The sequence below is a fragment of the Mesoplodon densirostris genome, chromosome 1, assembly GCF_025265405.1.
Source record: "Mesoplodon densirostris isolate mMesDen1 chromosome 1, mMesDen1 primary haplotype, whole genome shotgun sequence".
NCBI lineage: Eukaryota > Metazoa > Chordata > Mammalia > Artiodactyla > Ziphiidae > Mesoplodon > Mesoplodon densirostris.
The window spans coordinates 104179908-104205381 of record NC_082661.1 but is presented as its reverse complement, the minus strand read 5'-3'; the positions used below and the strand labels follow the sequence as shown (position 1 = coordinate 104205381).

At 55.1% G+C, this 25474-nt stretch overlaps 1 protein-coding gene across 1 annotated transcript in view; it reads left to right on the top strand.

Moving 5' to 3' along the window:
• The window catches only part of ABLIM2 (actin binding LIM protein family member 2), a 115035-nt gene that overhangs the window by 51452 nt on the left and 38109 nt on the right, over positions 1-25474 (top strand). The window contains exons 12-17 of the mRNA XM_060096575.1: positions 198-275; positions 7852-7998; positions 11855-11975; positions 13374-13472; positions 21527-21628; positions 22177-22230. Of these exons, the coding sequence (XP_059952558.1) occupies positions 198-275; positions 7852-7998; positions 11855-11975; positions 13374-13472; positions 21527-21628; positions 22177-22230 (601 nt within the window). The remainder of the gene's footprint in view (positions 1-197; positions 276-7851; positions 7999-11854; positions 11976-13373; positions 13473-21526; positions 21629-22176; positions 22231-25474) is intronic.

Below are 25474 nucleotides of genomic sequence, written 5' to 3'. Positions count from 1 at the left end.
GCAGCCAGGGTCACCTGCTGTGTCTTCTGATTACAGCTGTGCTGTCGTGCATTCAAGCCTGCATGTTTATTTTAAGAATTCTTTCAACCTGCAAATAAAGAGTATCTCGTGAGCCGGCATTTCTGTTGGAGTGTAATTGCCTCTGAGAGGTTCTCCGCGTGGACAGTGCTTCAGCCTCCTCCTGTCTCCTCTCCTAGGAAACCAGAACCTCTTCAGAGAGCATCATTTCCGTCCCTGCTTCCAGCACCTCAGGGTCTCCAAGCCGCGTGATATATGTAAGTTGGATTCTCTCTGTGGAGAGTGGGGAGGGGCCCCGGGGCCTGGGGTCGTTGCTGAGTGTGCCCTCGGAGCGGGGGGCTGGGGCCAGCACCCCTCCCCCGGAGACCACGGGAGAGATTGGTGCAGACCGTGAGGCCAGGTCGGAGCCTCCAGTGTGGATGTGTTGTGTGACCACGGCCGCCCCGTGATGTGGTGACAGGTGCGCAGAGAGGTGTGCTCACAGCTGTGGTTACAGAGGTGTCAGTGAGTCACATCCGCATCCCCACAGCCAGGACTCACCTGCGTAAATAACACTCGGGCACGTGTCCCAAATAACGGTGCAGATCTGTGCCCGTTGCTGTGGAAAGTTCCTAATGTGTTTTTAGAAGAAGCATGTGAAGGGTAATATATGTTATGTGATCCCATTTTCGTTTATGTGTGTATGTATTTGTGTGCATATGTATGTACAGGTGTGTGTGTGTACGCATATGTGTATATGTGCACGTGTGTGTGTGTGCGTGTGTATTATGGGTATGGATATTTGTGTGTGTATGTGTGTACATGCACATACAAGTCTAAAAATGATTGGGAACATTTTAACGAATAGTTAATAACGGTTACCTCTGGGTCGTGGGATTAGAAGTGGAAGGTGATGGTTGTAATTATTTGCTAGCTTACTTGTCTAAGTGGCAAACTTCATTGTCTGGGAAAGAGCCTGTGCAGGGTGGGAGAGGGGAAGGGGGCAAGCCCTGGACTGGGTGTCTTGGCCCAGCTGCACACCCGAAGGACAGCTGGTGACTTGGGACAAGTCGCCTCTCTCTTCCCCCCACCGCCACCCGGCCAGGGCCTCATTTTTCTCTCACACGATGGAGATGGGATTCGCTCTTCTCAACACTGCTTTTCACTCCCCAAACTCTCATTCTAGTTGGGCTAGGGCCATTCCTGACCCTAATTCCGATGGGTGATAATAACAAGCGTTCTAGTCTGGAGGGTAAATCGCAGGATGACCCTTTGCAGATGCAAACCCGGAGGCTCAGAAAGGCAGCATGAAGTCACCAGGCAGCTGTGTGCCCTTGGGCGAGATGTTAGCCTCTCTGAGCCTCTGGGAGCTCACCTGTACCTGGGGACCCACAGTGCCTGCTGCCCAGGGCCACTGAGGTACTGAGTGGGAGGCCCCGGGCACAGCCCTGAGCCCAGAGGGAGGACAGGAAACACTCGCTCGCTGAGGTTACTGTTAGAACATCTGTGCTCGTTTGCCGGGGCCGCCGTGAAGTACCGTAGACCGGGGGGCTTCAACCACAGAAATGTATCTTCTCACCGTCCTGGAGGCTGGGAGTCTTGAGTCAAGGTGTCTGGAGGGTTGGTTCCCTCCGAGGCCTCTCTCCTGGACATGTAGACGGCCGTCTTCTCCCTGTGTCCTCACGTGGTCATCCCTCTGTGCACATCTGTGTCCTAATCTCCTCTTCTCAGAAGGACACTGGGTGTCCTGGATCAGATCCCACCCTAATGACCCCTTTTTACCTTAATCACCACTTTAAAGGCCCATATCACCAAATGTAGTCACTTCTGTGGTGCTGGGGGCTAGTGGTTCAACATAGAAATTTGGGGGGACACGATTTAGTCCCTAATACCATCATCATCATGAATAATAATAATAATGACTATTATTATTTAAATGAGATAGTATTTGTGAAGCACTCGGCATGCGACTAGGCATGGTCGTGTCCCCAGACTGCAGCTACTGCTGGTAAACTGCTCATTAAACATGAACTATTATTTTTTGAACAAACTGGTGTTTGTAAGAGGCTTAGGTATGGTAGTGACCATGTAACGGTGCAGTGAGCAGGGACGCTGGGCTCTGTGATCACTGTCACTTTAAAGTTCATGCAGCGGTAAGCAGTGGAGCTGTCTTTGAACCCAGGTCTCTGCCACCACAGAGCTTGGGTTCTTCCCAGGGAACCCCGCTGCTCAGTGCTGAAAACCAGCCCTGCTGGGTCCCTTCTTCCACCTGGCAGTTCTCAGCACAGCCGAGTCCACGCCTCTTGATCGGGTCACATGGCCTCCCCGCCCTTGGGGAACACGAACTTGCCAAGGATGACGGTGCGCAAAGAAGTTGCCCACCAGCTGGGTGTGCCTTCAGCCGAGGTAGATTCCAGCTGGTCGCACCGTCCCAGCAGAGATAGACTTCTCGCTCAGCTAATACAAGCGTGCTGGATTCCAGTTTTAAACAGAAGGCCTTGAAGTGTACACACTGCTATATATATTTTTTTTGCGGTACGCAGGTCTCTCACTGTTGTGGCCTCTCCCTTGTGGAGCACAGGCTCCGGACACGCAGGCTCAGCAGCCATGGCTCACGGGCCCAGCCGCTCCGCGGCATGTGGGATCTTCCCGGACCGGGGCATGAACCTGCGTCCCCTGCATCAGCAGGCGGACTCTCAACCACTGCGTCACCAGGGAAGCCCTCACAATGCTATATTTTTTAAAAATTAAAAGTTAAAAAAAATAAGTAAATAGAAGACCTCAGGCGAATTCATTTAATCCTGTCTCCTGACTCTGAAGCACCAGTTGTTAGCTTGACGCTCCAGAGGTGCCGTGAGTCCTGGGGACCAAGAAGCGTACTCTGCTGTCTCCTTCTGCCTCTCAGCATCCCAGTTAGATGCAGCTCAGAGAGGAGCAGAAGCTAGTCTGTGTCACAGCCTCTAAGTCATGGAGCCACCATCCAAGGACCTGCATCCATTTCTAACACATGGACTCCCAGCACCATGGCCAGCGCCCAGCCAGGAAACGTCCCACCCTGGCCATCCCTCCCAAGTCAGGGTTGGTCTCAGCACCAGTTGGCAGTGCACATCCATGCAGTTCCTTCACTGAGGAGACGAGAGTCTGGTCAAGCATATGCCCTTCTTATCTCAGGCTCAGTCCCTCTGCTCTCCCTTCCGTCTCCCTGTTGGTATCCCCTGTCACCCTACTGTGCACCCAACTCTGCTCAGCGCTGGGCACACTCAGGACCTCAGGACGGCGGTCCCAATCCATGCACTAGCTCAGCGTGCTTAAAAGGATGCCAGCCGCCTGGGACCCGCCTGCTGTGGGATGGTTGTTCTCAAATGCAGCCTCCTCTCCCTCCCTCTCCCTTCCTGCCCATCAGGAAGAGATCAATTCCCCGCGATGTCCCTGTGTGCAGGAATGGCAGGGAATTTATCATGTGATGTGGCTACCGTCTCCCACACGGGCTGTGAGCTCCTGGTGGGCAGGGGCCGTGCCTCACTCACCTTAGTATCTAGGATAAAACATGCACACAGTAGGCGCTCAATAAATTGTGGGTTTTTTAAAGTAATCTTTTCACTGCCTTTTTCTTTATTACAAATGTAACCCACATTTATTAGCAACAAAATAGTGATTGGTGCAGAGGTGAAAATGAATACCATTTATGATCCTCCCAGCCAGAGTAGCCACTGTTAATATTTTGAAGTATGCCCTTTAGGTCTCTTTTTCTCTGTGTGCATGTATTTTTTTTTTAACAAAACGAGGTCACATGGTCACATTGGCTGTATTGTTTTGTAACCTTTCTTCACCATGGCAATAAAGCAGTGAGTCGGCATAGCATAAAAGCAGCATCTTTAGATTATATCATCGGTAGGATTATATTATAGCCATAACATATATGGTCATATCTTATTATTATTTGTTATGCTGGATACAGTGTAGGAGAGAAGAAAGCTAAGGGAAAACACTTGTACATACACACGCTCCAGTGGCCTTCCGCCAATTAGACAACATAGCCCATTGTCATGGCAACCGCCCCAGGACTTGGATGCAAGGAAGTGCATCTGTGAGCCCCGCTGGGCAGGACAAATGCTGAGGAGCCAAGAGCACAGCCACCTCGCCGGCCAGCAGGGGGCAGGCAGGCTTCTTTCTGAGCAGGGTCGCGTTGGTGGCAGTTGGCATCGTCGGGCTGCCTCCCTGATCCCCGCTGTCAGGGCAAGGCGGGTGCTGCTGACTGTGCACCTGGGACTGAGAAAGCCAGCGGGCACTGAGTGCCGTGATCATAGCAGGACAGGGGTGGGTGGGCAGACACAGCCTCCACAGTGACCTGTGCATGCCGGCCTCTCGCAGCCCCACGGCAGCATCGCCCTTTATATCGAGCTCTGTTGATGGTCACGAAATCCAGCAGATGGACAAGGCCCAGGTGGTATTCCCATTTTCAGGGGGAGACAAAGACCCAGAGAACCCAGCTGGCTTTGGCAAATGTGCAATCGATTTTAGCTCAATTCAGCGTGCCTGCCCCGAGGCCCTGTGCCATGTCAAGCATGGAGTTAGGGAGAGGGACTCCATGGTGAATCAGGGCCCTGAACCCCCAGGAGCCACCAGCCTTAGGAGAAAAGGAGACAGGTGCGCCAACAAAATCAGCACCTTTACTCACAGGAGAAAAACATCCACCTCAGGTGGTGGAGGGGAAGCATGCTGAATCTGGACGGACCAGAGGATGAGCCAGGCAAAGAGGCCTGGGAAGGGCATTTCGGAGGGAGGGAACAGCATGTACCAAGCCCTCATGTAACCGAAAGTGCGGTCCGGCTGCTCGCCGCTCAAAAGCCAATAAAGAGGCAAGGCTGGTGGAAAGGAAACTTTGCTTTATTTTGGATGCCGGCAACCAGGGCGAGGTAGAGGAGGGCGGACTCCTGTCTAAAGGCTGACTGGCCCCGCTGACAATCACTGGGCAAGAGCGTTTATAGATGGAGGGAAGGGGCTACATGCAGAAGCTACAGTCAGCTCTGACAGTCATCTTGAAATTGGTCATCGGTGGTCTGACCAGCATCATCTTGACTGTTTTAAGTACAGTTAGTCTTCAGTTCCAGGGTCAGTTTGTTCCCACTTCCTTGAGGCCAATTCTTGGAGTTGTGGCCATTTATGTCATGGCTACAGTCTGGTCATCATGTAGTTAACTTCTTCCACCTGGTAAAGGTTTCAGTATCTATAAGGCAGCTCCCAGGATACGGCTCAGAATATTATCTGTAGCCCTTAAGGAGGAACTAAAGGTCTTTGACTTTGCTTAATGATTAAACTATTATTATTTGGTCTCCTTTGAGTGTTTTCCTTTGTTTCTGCATCTTCTCCCTTCTCTGATTAAACTTATTCTTTGGCTGAAGTTTTTCTACAGACAAAAGGCAGGCAGAGGACATGGGTGGAAGCACCATAGGGTCCTGCTCTGTTTCACTCAGGCTCTGGATGTTCTGGAAACTGTAAGGGACTGAGCGTGACAAGGGGCATGGGTGGGGGAGTGAGAGGCTTGGATGAGCAGATACACAAGGGCCAGATCCCCAGGGGCCTGAGTTCGGATTTCCCCGGAAGGCAGAGAGGAACAGCTCAAAAATGCTGATCTGGCGGCACCACAGTTACAAACGACAGACTCGGGGTTTGAACTCATGTCTTCTGAACGTTGCCCAGGGTTCCCAAGGGAATCGCCAGAGATCTGAGACATCAGGTGTTCACTCTCTCAGCCTACGTCCCAGATGGCAGGGATTGCCCCTAGCGTACCCAACGACTCACAGGAGCCTTGGAGTTGGTGGTCAGGGAAGTCTTCCTGGAGGAGGTGGGCTGCTGGACTTCAGAGGATAAAGGAAAGCTGGAGGGTGGAGGCTGAGCCTGGCACACTGGGGGAACAAGGAGGAGATACCTTATGATAAATGGGCTGGAAACATCAGGACCAAGTTTGGAAACTGCAGTGAGGGCTGTGTCACCCATCCCGGAAGGGGCTGCAGGAGGATGTGAGCTGGAGGACGATGGGGTGCAGCTGGAGTTTGAGCGACGTGGCCCTGGCAGAGAGGAGAGCCATGGAGGGGAGCATGGCTCTGGACTCAGACAGCCTGCGTCTCCTCCCTGGCTGTGTGACTCTGGGCAAGTTACCCAGCCTTTCTGGGCTCCGGTTCTTCCTCTGTGAAGAGGAGGTCCTATGAGTGCCCCCTTCGTGGGCTCAGCCCAGTGCTGTCCAGGGTGGAAGGTGTAGTGTCACGCTGCTGTTGGTGGTGTTTGTTAGAAGAAATGCTGGCAGGACAGCCCCCCAGAGGCTGTGACTGGATAGGGACGCGGGCAGTGAGGGCCTTGACCAGAGCCGCCTGGGTCTGGGAAGGGGCAGAGAGGAGGGCAGGGGCAGCGCTGACCTGGCTGGGGTCACCGAGGGAAGCCGGGGTTGAGATGAGGGTTCCTGCTGGGTTTGGGGGTTGAGCCGAGCCAGCGGGGATAGCCCGAGTGGCCAGCTTTGCCTGTGGCTGGCAATGCCAGGCTGAGATTAATCCTCAGAGGGGACCCGGGGGAAGGAGGTGACTGGTGTGTCAGCTCCAGGAGGGATGGGAGCCTGGGCATCCGCCGCACCAGGAACTGGCTCGTGCTGGGAGCAGGCTGGGGACTCACATCCTCTCTTCCACTGGGCTCGTGGGCTGTAAACATTCCGCCGGCGCTGGAGGGGTGCTGCAGGGACACGGGGACTGAGACCGGTGTTTGGGGGGGAACCTCGGCCCTGCTGTGAGAGCCAAGCTGAGGTGGCCACCCAGCTCCAAGGCCTGTCCAGTCAGTCACATGCCCCCAGGCAGCCCCCGGAGCCAGGAGGAGGGGCCAGCGGGCGGTGCAGGGGAGGCCGGGCCCAATCACAGGGGAGCGAGCACCCAGGTGGACCTCACCTAAGCAGATGTGGTGGCTCCAGGTGCGTCACCACAAGTGAGCACCTCTGCAGTGACCTTGCTGAGGTCACACAGCTGGCCGGCAAACCGCAGGCAGTTTCCTGCGTATTGAAAGTGCTCCAAAGCCCTGAGTGTATGTGTGTGAGTGGCTGGGTAGGGAGGTGTATACGTGTGTACTAGTTTGGTGGGTGAGGTTGTGTGGGTGCGAGTGAGTGTGTGGAGGTGTGGGTGTGTCAGTATCTCCCCTCCACAGTTGTAGGCAGGCATGTTCCCTGTGTGCGTGCATATGTACACATCCGCATGCATACGTATATTGTGCGTGTGGGTCTGCATGTACGTGTTGGGTGTTTGCATGTGTGTATACATGCATGCACACATCATGCATGTGTTTAAATGCATGTATGTACATCTTTTACGTATGTGTGTATTTTATGCATGCACACGTGTGTATGTGCATTACATGCATACAAGTATACTACGTGCATGTGTATGTGTGCATGCATCCATGTGTGCGTTTGTATGCATGTCTACATGTGTGTGTTTTCTGTGCCCGCATGCACGTTATTTGTGTGTGTGCAGGTCTTTGTGTTTGTATGCATGCATCCAAGTGTGTATTTGTATGCATGCATGCATATATGTGTGTATATGTGTGTTTTCAGTGCCCGCACACATGTATTTGTTTACACGTATGTGTGTATGGATGTATGCAAGCATGGATGTGTGTGTGTGTGGTTGTGTGTGTATTTAGACCACGGGCTGAATTCTCACCGTCTGCGGGGACGCAGGTCCGTGTGCCATGAGGCTCCTCATGCCTTTGCCCCTCAGCCACGTTTCACCCAGACCCACCTGTACCTGTGGCTGCCAAGCGACCACGCCTCCAGCTGTGGGTCTGACCACCCCCTCGGCTCTTTCCTTCCTCTCGCAGGCCAAGCTGGGTGATGAGATCCTTGACTACAGAGACCTGGCCGCTCTCCCTAAGAACAAGGCCATCTACAACATCGACCGCCCCGACATGATCTCCTACTCGCCCTTCATCAGCCACTCGGTGGGGGACAGGCAGAGCTACAGCGAGGTACGGCTCTGCCCGGCCCGGGGCCAGCCTGCAGGGCGTGGCACCCATAGCCAGTCCCCTTGGCGTCTGTCCCCACAGCCGTCCGGCAGCTTCAGCCTACTTTACCCCCTCAGATAACCTGCGCCTCCTCTTTAAAGAATTCCCAGTGTGCTCTGGCCCCTAACTGCCCCTCGCAGACACACTGACGGAGAGGGTCTGGATAGGCCCCCTCGGTGGGTGCAGAAAGCAGGAATCTCGCTGGCGATCAGGAAAGTGACAGGAGCAAAGTGAGAGTCTCTTTATTTTCTTAAGTTGGGCTGATGTTCTTCATCGGGGAATGTATCCTGTTCCTTTGTCCAGAGCACTCCAGGCCACGCTCCAGCTCTCCCAGCCCTGGCCCGCTCCTCCGTCCCGTGAGCTCCCCGAGCTGGCTTGACCCCTGTTTGAACCCCAGACGACTTCTTCCGCCATGTCCCGTGGGCAGTGTCCTTTGCTGGGCCTTCCTAATCACGGCTGCTCCTCTCCATTTAACCTGGAATTTGCTGATGAAGTCGCTTTTCCTCTTTGAGACTTCAGTGTGACCGGGCCATGGGGGTGCCTGGGATGGAGAGGAGGCGTGTTTTGCCAGCTGTCGGCCGTGTCTGTGTGCCGGTCACGTGTGGTGGCCCGGCATGGGGGCCCCACTCTGAGTCTCCCAAGGTGTAGCTGAGGCTCCGGGGCGCCAGGTTCGTGCAGGCAAGCCCAGCCTGGCAGACACCTGCTGTGGTCCAGCAGCTGGCACAGCTGCAGGGTGTGAGGGCAGGGCGGGGACAGCCCAGGGGTCCAGAGGTTCACAGCACACTCACCGGTCATGCTGCAGTGGCTAGTCCTTGTCGCTGATATCACAGCCATCACCCGTTCCTCAGGCCCGCTCTCACTCTGCGCTGACACTGGGCTTTGGCGTCGCTCCACTTCCTGTGGCCCAGCACTTTGGGAGTGACCACCCCAGGATGTAGATGAGAAGACAAGGGTGAGGGAGAACGAGCTGGGCCCAGGACCGTGCTGCTCACGGGGGCAGAGCTGGGGCTTGGGCCCTCGTGGCTGACCTTGGTCACTGCTGCCTCCGTGCCGGCTGCGACCATTGCCCAGAGCGAGGTATTGGGGTTCCGTCCCTCCTCCATCTCATGGGACCTCGAGGCCTCTGCCCTCCACAGGCCCTGCCATGCCCTGGCTGGGAGGCTGCTCAGAGGTGTTCTCTGTGGGAGCCCTTCTGTGGGTAAATAGTGGAGTGGGCCACAGAACCTGGGTCAGTGCGCTGAGCTGAACGAACACTGGCCTCGGGACCGGACCGCTTCCCCTGCTTCTCTGGAACTGCAGCCTTCCAGCAGTTCATGCGAGTGTGGGAAGCTAGCAGAGGGAAGGGCAGTGGGCTGGAAGCACAGAGATCTGCCAGCCTTTCTGAGCCTCAGTCTCCCCTTCGATGAAATGGGAAGATTAGAAAACACTTTCCCCTTGCCGTTCTAATGGTACGAGAAAACGTCCCCAGTCGCCAGGGCTCCTCCTCGGAAACTCTCCACAGCGTCTTCCTACCTGTCCAGGAGAGGGGGAGACAGGTGAGCTTTCCTGCCTGGAAGCCCCGTTTCCAGAGCCCCTTCTGCCAGGCGGTCCCTCCCTAAGTCCTGGTAACACGTCTGTAGGTGGCAGGCGGTGCTCACCTGCTCCAGCGGGAGGTGCCTGGCTGGGGAGGCCGGTCACTGCTCCCCAGGGCCCCGATGACCCCCTACCCCACACACTGGTCCTCACCCCAAGCCCCGAGGCTCCGAATCACGCTTCCTTTCTCTGGGCCCCTTTTCTCTCCTCTGAAGAAAGCCGAGGGTGATGGGCTCGCAGGGGGTGGCCACCCAACGCCCGGAGCCAACAGTCTTGCCTTCGGAAATGGGTCCTCGTGGGGGAGAGGCAGGGCGGGGGCGGGCCAGGATGAGACAAGGTGCAGGCTCATCCGCAGAGAGCAGTGTCCTGGGGGCCTTTTCCTCGCGTGCCATTGACTGTATGTCTCCAAAAGGAGGTTTTGGAACGTGTGTTGGGTCTCGTGCTGGGTTCCCTCCCGTGTGGAGGAGGGTCCGTGGTGCAGGTGAGCCTGGGCCGGGGTGCTCTCCTCCCCGAGTGACCACCAGGCGCCGGGTCTAACGGGTAACTCTGTGTTGTGTCCACAGTCCCCTCGGCTGCTCTCGCCGACGCCGCCTGAGGTAACCGCCCCTGGCCCACCCCGTTTGCTCATGGCGCTGCCGCCCGGATGGTAAAGATAACCAACCGAGGCTCCCCTGGAGGGTCTCCCAGGCCCTTGACTGTGGCCTCTGAGTGTGGCATCAGGCCTTGACCCCCTGAGGCTGGGGCATCCTCCTCGGCGTTGGTTATTTTTATAATCATATCTCATCCGCATGCTTCCCTTGTGTCTGCCGGCCCTGCGATACGGACACCTGGGACACCTGTGTCTGACCTGAGGTCTGGGTCACGGCTTTCTTTAGAGAAAAAGTCCAGGGGCTGGGTTAGCCTGGGCCATGTCATGCGCCTCCAAGTGGGACTTATGGGAATATCTTGGGTCCTCGAGGATAAATGTGTTGAAAGCATTTCTCTATCAAATAGCATGAATTAGCAGCCCGCTCTTTTTTCTTGTTTCTCAAAACTGATCCGCGACCTAGACAGCCACCAATCAGACTCCAGTCTGCATGGGCCTCAGACCTTAGGTCCAGGAATGCGACAGCCAAAGCCTGCACGTGGGCAACTAGCGCCGAGCTGCCACGCCCATGTGTGGCCATGAGCCCTGGGCACAGTGCAGGCGAGAAGACAGGACATCTGTATGGTGTAAACTGACCAACGGGGCTGTGCAGAGGATGCCTGGGGATGGAGACTAGACTGCAGTGCTGTAGCCATCCCAGGGGAGAGAGTGTGCCCATGGCTGGGATGGGCCAGGCCGAAGGGGCTCGGGGTGAAGCATGGGTGGGGCCTGGCAGGTGTGCTCCCAGCATGAGGACTGCCTGAGCGGAGTGTGCAGGTGGGCACACAGGCAAGCTTTAAGGACAGTGGCTCTGTGGGTTCTGCTAAGGAGCAAGCCCTAGGAGGCGGGAGGTCAGCTTGGAAGGGCGTGGGAGCCGTGAGCGCCAGACCCAGACTCTTCCATTACTCATCCCGTGCCAGCCTGGAGGGGCAAAGTGGCAGCATCCACCCCATGGCAGGACGCTGGCCCGTGTCGTGACTCAGGCCAACGTGCCGAGCTGTGGCAGGCGGGCGGTCTGCTCTGCCCCCGTGCCATAGTGCCATGCCATCTCACACCACCTGTCACCTGCCCTGACCACCCCAGACAGTGGCCATCCTGCTTGAATGGAGTCTGCGTTGTCAGTGCTTGTGGGTCTGACTCAGCTGGGCTTCTGGGCCGGGGCGGGGGCCTTCTTCTTACTGCCCGTACCTGGGGAGCCCCCATCAAGGCCGGGGGGAATACAGAATCTCAGTGGTTCTAACTGTGTTCCAAGGGGCCTTGGGTGCTGGGAAGGACGGGGCAAGAGGGGAGCTGAAAGACATAGGTGGATGCAGGTGCCTCTATCTCCTCTGTGGGAGCCCCAGCTACAAGGAGGGGCTGCTGGAGGCATGGGCAGGACCCTGCCCTCCAGTACCTGGCAGGCACGAGGACGATGCTCAGGCTGAGGGGAGTGTCAGCACCAAGGCCAGCCCCCCATCTGGCTCTTCAGATGTGCCCTGGCAGGTGGGGGGACTGCGTCCTGGGGCCGTGTTGAGTCAGCCTCTTGGGTCAGGAGAGCAAACACCGAGTGGAGGGCGGAGGGGTGGGTGGATAGGGGTGGGCAGTGCTCTTGGCTCCAGGGCTCACCAGGCTGTCTTCTCCCAGGGGGATCAGGATGACCGCTTCTACAAGCACTGCCGGACCTCCAGCCCGAGCTCCACCGGGTCAGTCAGCCTCGGCCGTTACACCCCGACCTTGCGGTCACCCCAGCACTACAGCCGTCCAGGTACATGCGCCCCGCGGCCTCTTTTACCCCTGTGAAGCTATGCTTGTGGCTTTTCCTCTTATGAGTCTGTCTCTTACTTTAGCACCTGGAAAAACGACCGACAGGGCGTGGGATTGCCAGTGAGTGATGGAGAGCCCGTCCTTTTAATGAATGAAAAGGTCCTCTCCTGCCGGGGCAGGGAGGTTAAGTGCAGAGGCAGCTGGTTACCCTGTTGGTTAGAGGAGCCATCCTGTGAAACACACAAGGCAGCACTGAGCACGTAGAATCCAGCTAACGTGTCAGTAGCAAGAGATGTCAGGAAGGTAAAACAGCACAAAGCGCAGGAGACCAGAAGTCACTTAGCTCCAAGCTCGCGTGGTTCTGGGAAGGTTTGCACTATGAAGACAAAATCAACGAACAAAAACTAGAGTCAGCATATGCATTGACACTTCACCGGTAGCTGGGTTAGGGGCCCCAAAGACAGCTGTCCCCATGGGAAAATTTGCAAGGGGCCACTGCCAGCCCCCTCCCAATGGGGAGAAGCCCGAGGAGGGTCCTCTACCCCATCCCACCTCATCCCCTGCCTGGCGCCCAGCTATGTATTCCATTCCTTTCCCTTTTAAAAAGCCGCGTTGCCCTCAGTGTGCCCAAGCCACAAGGACTCCACACAGAGGCTGCTTCCTGAGGGATTTTTTCCAAGCATCTCCTCCTCGGCCACTGTTGCATGGCTCTATCCTCACCTCCATGGACTCAACTCTGATTTTTGCAGCCCTTGTGGAAAAATCAAAACTCATTCATTTGCAAAGTTATTTTCATGGACTCCCTGCAATGTGCCTGGTACATCCTGCTCAGTAGATGTTTGGAAAGTGGGTGAGTGAGTGAATGAATGAATGAATGAATGAGTGAGTGAGTGACCAGGCGAGCAGGCGAGTCCAGGAGAAGGGCTGTCAGCCTCTGCTGACCCCTGCCCACCATATTTGGGTCTTCTGGCCTTGTTGATTGCGCCTGGTCAGGTGGTCACCCCAGAGCTACAACCCGAATCTCTCCTGGGCGAGGCCAGGGTACCTGTCAGGTGACAGATCACTCCCTGGTCTGGCCAGCTGCCCTCCACCTGGGCCCTGGATCCCCAGGAGCCCCCTAAGTGGGGCAGTGGGCAGGGCTCAGGGGCCAGCAGCTCCCACCCAGCAGGCCTGGGGGCGCTGCCACCCTGACCCCAGAGGGCAGGGCTTCCTCACTCGGAACCCAGAGCAGACTGGCCCAAAGTGTACTTAGAGGCCCCCCTTCAGGTGCCTCAGAAAGATGTGCATTCTTCGAGAGAGGAAGCAAAAATGTTCCTAGCAGAGCGGGGCCTAGGAATATTTTGTGGCTTTGTGGCCACGAGCGCAGGGCCGACTCTGACTTGCTCTCTGTTGCCCGCAGCTGGTACTGTGAGTGTTGGTACCAGTAGCTGCCTGTCCCTGTCCCAACACCCAAGCCCTACATCCGTGTTCAGACATCATTACATCCCCTACTTCCGAGGTAAGGCGCGCAGGGCTGCGGGCTGTGGTGCAGAGCCGGCCATGCATCTGTGTCTCGCTGTCCTGTGTCCGCCGCATGGCTTCCCCAAGCCCATGTCTCACGCCCGTGCTCCCCGCTTTGTGTCTTGTGTGTCCAGCTCTGTCAGTGTGTACACGTTCCCAGGAAGTAACTTGTGTCAGGGAGCAAGCGGCGAGGCACGAAGAGGGGTCTAGGACCTACCCAGTGCCCACCCTTGGGCTGGTGCCCAGAGCCTTTCCCTAAGTCATCTCCTTTTCTTTCCCACGTCAGCTCGGCAGGTGCGGGGACTGCTAGCTGTGCTTATCGGGAGCAAATGCTAAGGCACAGAGGGTGGAGATGTCCACGACCTCAGCTCCTGGTGGCCGGGCGGGAGGCACACCCCGCACGGCTGTAACTCCTCCCAGGGCGCAGACCTACCCGCCTTCCCCACCCATGCCTGGGCACGCGTATGTGAATCACACCAGGAAAAGGACCAATTGCTTTTCAGTCCATATATTACGGACTGAATTATGTCCCCCCAAATTCATATGTTGAAGTCCCAACCACCAGTGTGACTGCATTTGGAGAAGGGGTCTTTAGGAGATTATTAGGGTTACATGAGGTCATACAGGCGGGGCCCTAATCTGATAGCGTGGGTGGCATTTATGAAGAGGAACAGACAATCTCTCTGCATGTGCTCAGAGGAAAGGCCACGTGAGGACAGAGCAGTTGTCTTCAGCCAAGAAGAGAGGCCTCACCCAAAACCAAGCCTTGCCAGACCTTGATCTGGGACTTCCAGCCTCCGCAGCTGTGAGAAATGAATGTCTGCTGTGTAAGCCACCAGCTGTGGTCCTTTGTTACACAGCCCTAGCTGATTAATACACCATGAAAAGACTCCCAGGGCACGAGCGGAGCAGCAATGATCTCTTGCTGATTCCCCCAGACGCGTGTTAAGGTCCCCGTTCCTTACAGTTGCTGAGTGGTGAAAGTTGCAAGAGAATCTAATGTCCCCAAGGGACCAAGGGAGGACAGCTCAGCTGGATTATTTCATCATTGGATGGTCACCTGGCAGGGCTCCTTGGAACTTGGCCGGTTCTCATGTGCGTCATCATCACCTGTTTGCATGACTCCATCAGCCTAACTGAGAAGAGAACCCCTGGTCATCGGGGTGCTTTCCTCTCCTCTTCATGGACCTATCCCCACAGCTCATGGCTTCTTCTGGACGTACTGACTCTTCTGAGAAGCAGCAAAGCCCAAAATCCTGTGAGCAGGAGAGCAGCCCACAGGGCCTCTTGCACATCCACGTGGCACAAGGGTGTCGTGTGGCCGGGGTGTGCCCTCACCCAGAGGTGGACAGAAGACTCACTGCAAACTGGAGTGAATTTGACATTTAGACAAGTCACAGCAGGTCACCCAAGGAGAGATGCCTCTTCTTCCTTCGCTTGAAGGTCAGAAGAGCACACGGCTTTCCTCCCGCCTGATGTGGCCCTGCTTTGGGGTCCCTGGGGGAGGTGCGGCCCAGAGGCGAGGCCAGACAGCAGGACCCTTGCCCTCTTGGCTGCTCTGGCCTCGCGCCCCGGGCAGCCCCTTGTGAGCTGGGCTGGCTGCCTGGGGGCGGCTTTGCCTACATCCGTCCAGGCTGGGGCAGGAGCCAGAGCAGACCCGGTGATGGCCCCTCCTCTGTCCCTTCGGAGCCTCCACCTCAAGTTCTTACTGCATCAGGCTGAGGAAAAGCCAGGATGGGACCTCAGCCAAGGACGGGCCCCCTGGGCCGCTGCCCCCAGCCTGCAACACCACATCCTCAGCCACATGAGAGAGGACCAGGGAGGGAGGCCAAGGGAAGGGCAGCCCACTCACCTCAGGTAGGAGCAACGAGGCCCTTCCTTCCATCCTGTGCTGGGGGCAGGCGGGGCAGGCAGGCCCCCACCCCACTGCCCACCAAAATGTGGTTTAGAAACCACATTTCTAAATGTCATAGCCCTTCTAATGGTGTCCCTGAGGTCAGGGGGGCACAGCCTGCGGTCTGCTCCGGGTGGGCCCTGGCCCCGCGGTGGGCAGGGCTTTGTCCCGGTTCCCTCCTGGCTGCTTCGGCCCCCAGTTTTTTGTTTTTTTTTAACATCTTTATTGGTGTATAATTGCTTTACAATGGTGTGTTAGTTTCTGCTGTATAACAAAATGAATCAGCTATATGTATACATATATCCCCATATCTCTTCCCTCTTGTATCTCCCTCCCTCCCACCCTCCCTATCCCACCCCTCTAGGTGGGCACAAAGCATGGAGCTGATCTCCTTGTGCTATGCAGCTGCTTCCCACTAGCTATCTATTTTACATTTGGTAGTGTATATATGTCCATGCCACTCTCTCACTTTGTCCCAGCTTACCCTTCCCCCTCCCCGTATCCTCAAGTCCATTCTCTACGTCTGCGTCTTTATTCCTGTCCTGCCCCTAGGTTCTTCAGAACCATTTATTTTTTTTAGATTCCATATATATGTGTTAGCATATGGTATTCGTTTTTCTCTTTCCGACTTACTTCACTCTGTATGACAGACTCTAGGTCCATCCACCTCACTACAAATAACTCATTTCGTTTCTTTTTATGGCTGAGTAATATTCCATTGTATACATGTGCCACATCTTCTTTATCCATTCGTCGTCGATGGACACTTAGGTTGCTTCCATGTCCTGGCTATTGTAAATAGAGCTGCAGTGAACCTGGTGGTACATGACTCTTTTTGAATTATGGTTTTCTCATGGTATATGCCCAGTAGTGGGATTGCTGGGTCGTATGGTAGTTCTATTTTTAGTTTTTTAAGGAACCTCCATACTGTTCTCCATAGTGGCTGTATCAATTTACATTCCCACCAACAGTACAAGAGGGTTCCCTTTTCTCCACACCCTCTCCAACATTTATTGTTTGTAGATTTTTTGATGATAGCCATTCTGACTGGTGTGAGGTGATATCTCATTGTAGTTTTGATTTGCATTTCTCTAATGATTAATGATGTTGAGCATTCTTTCATGTGTTTGTTGGCAATTTGTATATCTTCTTTGGAGAAATGTCTATTTAGGTCTTCTGCCCATTTTTGGATTGGGTTGTTTGTTTTTTTGATATTGAGCTGCTTATAAATTTTGAAGATTAATCCTTTGTCAGTCGCTTCATTTGCAAATATTTTCTCCCATTCTGAGGGTTGTCTTTTGGTCTTGTTTATGGTTTCCTTTAATGTGCAAAAGCTTTTAAGTCTCATTAGGTCCCATTTGTTTATTTTTGTTTTTATTTCCATTTCTCTAGGAGGTGGGTCAAAAAGGATCTTGCTGTGATTTATGTCATAGAGTCTTCTGTCTGTGTTTTCCTCTAAGAGTTTTATAGTGTCTGGCCTTACATTTAGGTCTTTAATCCATTTTGAGTTTATTTTTATGTATGGTGTTAGGGAGTGTTCTAATTTCATTCTTTTACATGTAGTTGTCCAGTTTTCCCAGCACCACTTATTGAAGAGGCTATCTTTTCTCCATTGTATATTCTTGCCTCCTTTATCAAAAATAAGGTGACCATATGTGCATGGGTTTATCTCTGGGCTTTCTATCCTATTCCATTGACCTATATTTCTGTTTTTGTGCCAGTACCATACTGTCTTGATTACTGTAGCTTTGTAGTATAGTCTGAAGTCGGGGAACCTGATTCCTCCAGCTCTGTTTTTCTTTCTCAAGGTTGCTCTGGCTATTCGGGGTCCCAGTTCTCTTTGTTCAGAAATTGGACAAAGCCCCCTGCCCTCCTCTCTGGTGCAGGATGCAGGGGAGTCTGGCACCCACGGCTTTGCCCCCTACTGACTTCAAGGGCCGTCTATGACCTCAGGAGCCCCAGCCTTTTGCCAGGACTCACCCCTGGGGAGACCAAGGCTCAGGGACAGGTCGCTGGGAAGAGCCCAGAGGCAGGCCCTCGTTCACCAGGTGCGTCCACTTGCCGGCCGTGGGGCCACCACTTCTCCCCAACACCTCTCACTGAGGCCCACGGGCTCTGACACATCCCAGCCTCTGGGCACTCTGCAGCCAGCTGTGCCAAGGGCTGCCTGCCTTCTTCTCAGCTGGTCACGGGACCTGGCATCCACCCACGCTCTCCGGAAAAGCCTTCCCTGGTCTCTCCTCGCAACATCTTCAGCTTCTTTGGCTCCTTAGGTGGAGATTTTCCCTCTGGACGACGCTGTGGTGGGAAGACTCACCAAGGAGAGGCCAGTGCTTGCCCTGATCTGGCCAGATGCCCCTCCTTCCCACCCCCACCATCCCAGACACACCTTCCCACCATGTCCTGGTGCCCGGGGCCACCCTCCTGCCAGGACCTGCATGCAATGTAGGTGCCAGTGACAGCCGTTTACACTTTAGTGTGAATTTCAGTCCCCAGTGTATCTCCCAGGACAATGTCGGGTTTAAGACTGACTTCTCAGCTGTTAAGGAGCAGAGGCCGCAGACCGCAGGTGAGCACAAGCGCAAGTGATGCTGCCGAAACTGTCTTGCTGGGCAGTGACGGGAAGTGACTGCTGAGCCTGCCCCCCACAGGGTGTGAGAGGGAGAGGAGGGGCTACAGATGTGGAACCTCAGGTCAAGGCCACTCCCCCACCCACCAGCTGCGCCCATAGCCACCTCTTCATCTCGCCCCCATTCTGGGGCCCTCCACCTGGTGGCCGTGACTGGCTCAGGTGGCACGTGGCAGTGAGCGGGGGCAGGTGGAAACCCACCCAAGTCTTGGTGACACATTGGGTCCCTGCAAGGGGCTGGGGGCTGGCCTCGCCTCTGGTCACCTTGAGAAGATCCACAGGAGCAAGTGAGGGAGCTCCCGAGGGCAGAGCTGGGACAGCTGAGCAGCAGAATGAAGGACGTGGTGTTGGATCGTAAAGCAAAGTACAAATGTCTGCACGTCCACACCGATATAAAGGAACGATTGGATAAATAAATAACTGGGGGAGAAGAGACAAACTCCCAGCAGAAGAATCCCCAGTAATTCACGCGGACCCTCCATCCTCCAGGAGGGGCCCCCCGCCCCGTGTCAGGTGTGGGCTGTGCACGGTGGCCCCCTCCCAAAGAGCACAGAGTAGGGGTGTGGGAGGAGCTGGACGGGGAGAATGCTGTCCAGCACGACCTCGGCCGCGGGGTCAAAGTCAATTGCAGTGGTCGGCCACGTGGATGGCAGTGCCCCTGACGTGATGGGAGGGGGGCGCGTCCCCTCTGTGCTCTTCCTCCCAAACCGTAACCCCCGTCCAATCATGAGAAAAGCATCCGACGAACCCCAGCCGAGGGACAGTCTACGAAACACCGACCAGCACTTCTCAAAACTGCCAAGGCTGTGAAACGCAAGGAGAGTCTGAGAAATGGTCACAGCCCAGGGGAGCCTGAGGACGCGTGAGGACCAGTGTCATCTGGTGTCCTGGATGGATCCTCAGATACAAAAGGGGAAAACGGGTGAAACCCAAATAAAGTAAGGCGTTTAGACAACACCTGCGTGGCAATGCGCCGGTGGCACGTAAAATAATGGAAGGAATGACTTGGGATCTGCAGGAAGGCTCCGTGCTGCCCGGAACTGCTTTACAACAAGGCATCAATTTGGACAAACAAGCGAGGTGGCCGCTCACCGGCCAGGGGTTCCCCGGCTCTGAGAGGTCCCCTTCCCGGCATCATCACATCTCCCTGAGGATGCCGAGGGCCCCTCTCTGGCAGAGGTCAGAAGCGACCTCGGTCCTGACCCATCTCCAGGAGAAGCCAGGCACCTCGGCCCGAGGGGCTCCGTGCCTTTTCAAAGTTGCTGCTCAGCTGGGTGACCTCTGGCTTTCCCCCATCCCCGGTGACATCAGTGGTTGGGGGTTTTGCCCCCAAGGCCCACGGGAGAAGCTGGCCCTCAGAGCAGCACCTGGGGCCGGGCCTCACCAGGACACAGGCCCCTGCAAAAGGCAGTCGTGGTGGCGTGGCCGCCGGGCTGTCGTGAGCAAAGTGCTGCGAGAGGCCCCATGTAGGGTCTATGTGAGGGTGCATTTGATGTTGATTTAGCAACATATTGAATGGGCAGGCAGGTGTGTGTCCAGAGAAGGGAATAGTCAGCTGGGCTATGTTCTCTGGGAAGGCTTTGCACTTGAGCCTTGACCCAGGAAGGGTCTGCACAGGTGGGAAGGATTGGAAAGGAAGTCCAGAAGGGGATGGGGGAGAAGGGGAGGCAAGCAGAGGCATCCTGGGTCAGGTCCAAGGTCTTAAGAGTTCGTTGACTGGTGTAGAGGCCCCTGGATGGCAGGTGTAAGGTGGACCTGAAAGCCCAGTGTGGCCACCGCATGGTGCCTCCTGACCCTGATGAAAGCCGTGGTCCTCCTCAGATACGTGTGTGAGTATGTGCGTGCGCACACACACACACACACACACAGAGTCTTGCCTGTGAGGTCAGACACTGCACGGTGGGCCTGGGGACTGGGGCGGGGGGGCGGTCAGGAGTCCCGTGACATGTTAGAGACTCCAGCCACCTGGGCAGGGGTGGAGAGAAACAGGCCACTGGAAGCTGTGTCAAGACGTGCCCGGCACAGTGGTGCCGCCTTAAGTGAGCGTCCTCGGCTGCTCTGGAGTCCGAGCAGATGAATGTAAAGCCCCTGCTTCCACCATGCTCCGCTGCCCCTGGAGATGGATGAGCCACAGTCGGCAGAACAGATCTGAGGTTTTCTTTACATGCCCGTGGGTGTGGTCTCCCCGGGTGCAGGAGTCTGGCCTGGCGTGAGGCTCCAGAAGGCTCTGTGCTGTGCTGGAAGGTGGCAGCTAAGAGAAAAGCAGGGTTCACACCCCGACGAGGGGAGCAGTCATCTACCTGAAGCTCCATCCATGCTGAGAGGTGAAATTGGTGGAAGATGCCCAGGAAGATGCTCAAGCTGTAGTCAGCAGCCCCCGTGTGGCCTCAGCCTGGTTCAGGCCGCTGGCTGTGGTCTGCTGAGCCCACCCCGACCTGCGGGCCCTCCTTTGCCCTCAGCGCACCCCTCCGCCAGGCAAGAGCGTCCCCCACGAGCCCGTCTACTGCGTCTCCCCCCATTAGCCCACCGCCAGGTTGGGCCCAGCGCTCACTCTGCCTCATCACCACTTCACCTCGGGGTCCTGCGTCTCCCAACCGGGGGTATTTTCAAGTCAGGGGTGTCCGTTTCCTTTTGCCAAGCTGTCACATACGCGACAAGGGTTTCCTGGGGCTAAAGGGGAGGAAATGCATTGTGCCTTTGCGTGTCTCGCTAAAAGGAGCCGTATGCCTTTCGTGCCGTGTTCGACGCCCGTCGCCCCCTGTGCTCCATCCCATTCCTCAGTAGGTGTGGTGGGGGGCAGGGAGGATCAGCGGGTGACCACGGCTGTCTAAATTTGTGACTTGATAATCCAACCTTGTTCGCAAAGCAGAAATGACAATCCAGACGGGATAAAAATCGGGGCCAGAATCAGAGGACTCTTTCCATTTACCTGGGCAAAAATATTGCTTTATTTGGGAACATGGCAGCTGATGAATACCAGTGGTTTCTTATTCTCCTGTGGCTGATCGAATTTTACTCAGTGGCTTTTCAGGACAGATGTAGATGAATTCTAGCCCTTGAATCCCGATTCTGAATGGCTAATTTGTGAATTCTCCAAGAAATCAGCGTCTTTTTACCCAAGGATACTTAGGGCGTGGGCGTGGGGGGGATGCTTACTTTTGGTGAATTTGTGATTTTCTGAATTCCAATGGCAGCCACGGCAGAGCAGCAGTGGGCTGTGCCCGCCCCAAGGAGAGGGAGCTCTGCCGACGGCCAGGCCAGACTTGGCAGGAACTGGGAACCAGCATGGGCTCTGCCCTGGGCGTACCTGTGCCCTCACCACAGGGCCAGCGAAGGTGGTCCCTCGAGGTTGGATTAACAAGCCGTGGGGCCCACCTGGAGGTGTTGGTGAGGGTCTCTCTCCCTGGGCAGCAGGTTCGGGTGGCTCTGCCAGGCAGTGGAGAGAGGGGCTCACTTTCATACTTGAAATGCTCTCCTCTGCTTTTCCCTTCCCGCCTTCTGTCTGCCGGCTTTGCTTTCCCGTCTGGAGGCAGTGAAAGTGGCCGGAGCACCTCCAGCCTCTCCGTGCTCTCAGACAGCAAGCCTCCCCCCTCCACCTACCAGCAGGCTCCTCGCCACTTCCACGTCCCAGGTAGGCGCCCAGGACACACGGCCGCTCGCCAGGCAGCCCGTCTGTCCGCCCCTGAGCTGTCAGGGCAGGGGGGTGGGAGCGGGCTGCTGTGCCTCTCGGGGGTGGCGTGGTCCCCGAGCCTCCCCATCTCCCTCACCCCTAAATTCCGAGATGCTTTAAAAGTCCACAAATGGGTGTGCGCATCCCCAAACTGGCGCATGTTTGAGTTTCTCCCGAATCTCCACAAACACCAGGGAGGCGTGGCTGCCCTCCTGAGAATGGGCTGGAGAGAGGGACTGAACGGGTCACAGTCGTCTCTGGACACCCGGTCCAGCCGCCTCTGTCCCTCTGCCCCCTTCACACGGCGGGTGGCCTCGGGGCTGAGCAAGGCTGACGTGCAGTGTGAGGCCTGGGTGCCAGTCTCCAGGGTGGGTGCCAGATCCTTGCTGGGGACTCTAAATCTGGGTGACGGATTGCTGCTGACAAAAAAGCGGTAGAATGGAAACCTTCACAATTTGCTTGCTCACCCTGCTGTTCTCTCCTTTTTTTTTTTCTTTCTTCTTTCCCAGACACTGGCGTCAAAGATAACATCTATAGGAAACCCCCCATCTACAAGCAGCATGGTACATACAGTCGGATTCCTCTGCTGCTGTGTTTGCCCTGCATGCCTGTCAGTGCCTTTGCTTCTGAATGCTTCCTGTTGTTGTGTTCTGATACATGATGGGGAGGGTACCTCGGAGGCCCCGCAGTCTAAACATTAGGTGCAAATTTGCCGGTAGGCTCCCGAGAGGCCCCTTCATAAATTACAACAAAGGGTGTGTCCTACTAAGGACACCTCTGTGTGTCTAAACCCGGGGCTAACACATGTGGGCCGGGCTGGGGATGGGGATTTGTAACCAAGAGCTGGTCTCGGTGTGTGGCTTCAGGGATGCTACTTTGAGAGAGGCAGCCAGACTGACTTTAGCCAAGATGATGAGGGACGGAGGTTCTTGGACCACAGTCTGAGGCAGCCCGGTCTTTGTAAAACAGAACAAACCAGAATCAGTCATTTATTCCTCCATGAGAATTTAAGTCCTGTGTTTTTTTTGTTTTTGTTTTTGCGGTACATGGGCCTCTCACTGTTGTGGCCTCTCCTGTTGCGGAGCACAGGCTCCGGACGCACAGGCTCAGCGGCCATGGCTCACGGGCCCAGCCCCTCCGCGGCATGTGGGATCTTCCCGGACCGGGGCACGAACCTGTGTCCCCTGCATTGGCAGGCGGACTCTCAACCACTGTGCCACCAGGGAAGCCCAAGTCCTGTGTTTTGAGAATTTCTGATGATAGAATAAATGACTTAGCCTTTGGTTAAAGGAATTTCTTGCATCAGCAAATAGGGGCTGGAGATGCTTGGTTCCAAGGGCATCTCTCGCCCCCCAGTTTCCCTCTCAGAGGTGACCAGCCACCTCCGCTCCACCTGAGCCTGCAGGGGACAGGTGCACAGGGAGAAGAAGGCTCCAGGTCTCACCTCTGTTTCGTCCCAGAATTTCTGGTGATTTGGGGCTTGTTGCTTCACCATCCTGAGCCTCTGTTTCCTCATCTGCAAAACAGGACCAACTCTCCACTCGGCCCTTTCACAGGCTGGTTGTGAAGGCCGGATGGGATAATGAACGTGGAATCATGTTCTAAACTGTCGAATGCGGTACACGTGATGGGGATTGTTATTAAGACACTAGAGAGATGGGAAGAGGAATCCCCATACTTAAAGTCCTTGTCCAGATGCACCCAAAAAACAGCCACGTCCCTCGTTGACAACTGGATGGACGCTGTTGGGTGGAATCTATAAAAGTGTGTTTTCTGTGACTTACTGACAAATCCGTGCTCTAGTTGTGCAGGCTTTGTGTGCTTTATAATTTTCTCCTTGACTGCAATAGGCCCTATGCTTTGTGTATTTCTTCCTCTTCCCAAGAAAGAAAAAGATGAATGGGAACTCCTGGGTTTCCAGAAGGCGATGCCTTTCACCGTTGCCTCTCAGTCAGAGAAGCAGGGAGCACAGATCTTCCCGAGGGATCAGAGAGGGAGGGACGCGTAGACTCCAGGGCCCTCAGAGGTGGTCCAGACTAGCTCCCTGTGTTACCAGTGGGGAAATTGAGGCACAGGAAGGAAGGAGCAGGCACAGAGCGGTGTCTTTCAATCATGGCGCCCATACTGCAGCCAGGAGGCTGTGCATGCTGTCCGCGTCCACGGGAAGGACTGACTGACTTGGCCTTTTATCAGCTGCTAGCTAATACATCAGGTACACACACAGGGTCGGAGGGCCGGCCCCTGGGAGGGGAATAGGCAGTAAATCAGATTAGGAAATTTCTCACTAGCATCTGACAGAGCCCGATCTAAGACAAAGAACTTCTGACAGTAAGGCCCTTAACCAAATCGTGCAGTGGAGAATCGGTTTCCCTTTTTTGGCCATGCCGCGCGGCACGCGGTATATTAGTTCCCCGACCAGGGATCGCACCCGCGCCCCCTTCAGGGGAAGTGTGGAATCTTAACCACTAGACTGCCAGGGAAGTCCTGGTTTACTCTTACCAGGGGCAATCTTTGTGTTTCTTTTTTAATCTGGATAGAAACACCTCTTCTATCCAAAGGCAAGTGAATTCCTCTTTGACTGAACCCTGAACAATGACCCAAACCCTCTTAACATTCTAGAATGTGGGTTTACTGATTCTTTTATGAAATAAACTTTATAGAGCGCCTGCTCTCTGCCACGCATTCAGCCACATCGTGGGGATGAAGATGAATACAGTCTGTCCCTGCTTGACTATAAATGGGCCATGAATGAAGTGAGGGCTCATGGGTGCTGTGTAGTCCTCTCCACCAGCTTTCCTTAGACAACTGTAAGGACATAACTGATGTGGGAATTCCCTGGTGGTTCAGTGGTTAAAACTCCGTGCTTCCATGGGAGGGGTCTTGGGTTCCATCCCTGGTTGGAGAACTAAGATCCCACATGCCGCGTGGCATGGCCAAAAAAAAATAATAAACGAAGGACACAATGGATGTGATGGGATGCATTTGATTTCCAATAGATTTGAGATGTCTTAATTTTACAAGATTTGCCCCATCGAGCTGGACCATATCCGGGCAGAAGGGCATTGGGGTGGGGGGCATGCATGTGTGCATCATACATGTGTATGAGCATGTGTGTGTGTGAGCATGAGTGACTGTGAGTGTGCATGTGTGTGTTTAAAGCCCACGTGCAGCCACCACCCCCCCATCTCAGCAAACTGACCGTCCCCTCATCTGTCAAGGGAGTGAGGCACACACCTCAGAATCACCTCAGGAGAACCCATCCTTTTTTTTTTTTTGCGGTACGCGGGCCTCTCACTGTTGTGGCCTCTCCCGTTGTGGAGCACAGGCTCCGACATGCAGGCTCAGAGGCCGTGGCTCACGGGCCCAGCCGCTCCACGGCATGTGGGATCCTCTCGGACCGGGGCACGAACCCGTGTCCCCTGCATCGGCAGGCGGACTCTCAACCACTGCTCCACCAGGGAAGCCCAAGAACCCATCCTTTTAATAGCCGGACTTTCCAGAAACAAACTCCGGGTGATGATGTTGAGTTCCTGGACCATTTAATTAGCTTAAGATAATATTTTCAGTGAGTTTTAAAATGTTATGCTTTTTAATTAATGTATTTACTTTTCAACGTTTTATTTCCAACTCATCAAAAGTTGTCGTTTTTTGCTTTGTTTTTTTAAATTAGCAACACTCTTCTCTGGTGCTCTAGTCCCATTGCTGTTTTTGGGAAATGAGCCTCCAGCGTGAGGATGGTCAGGCCTGGGGACTCAGCGGGGGTGGGACCCTGGCGTTGAGGACAAGGGTTAGGGTTAGAATTAGCAG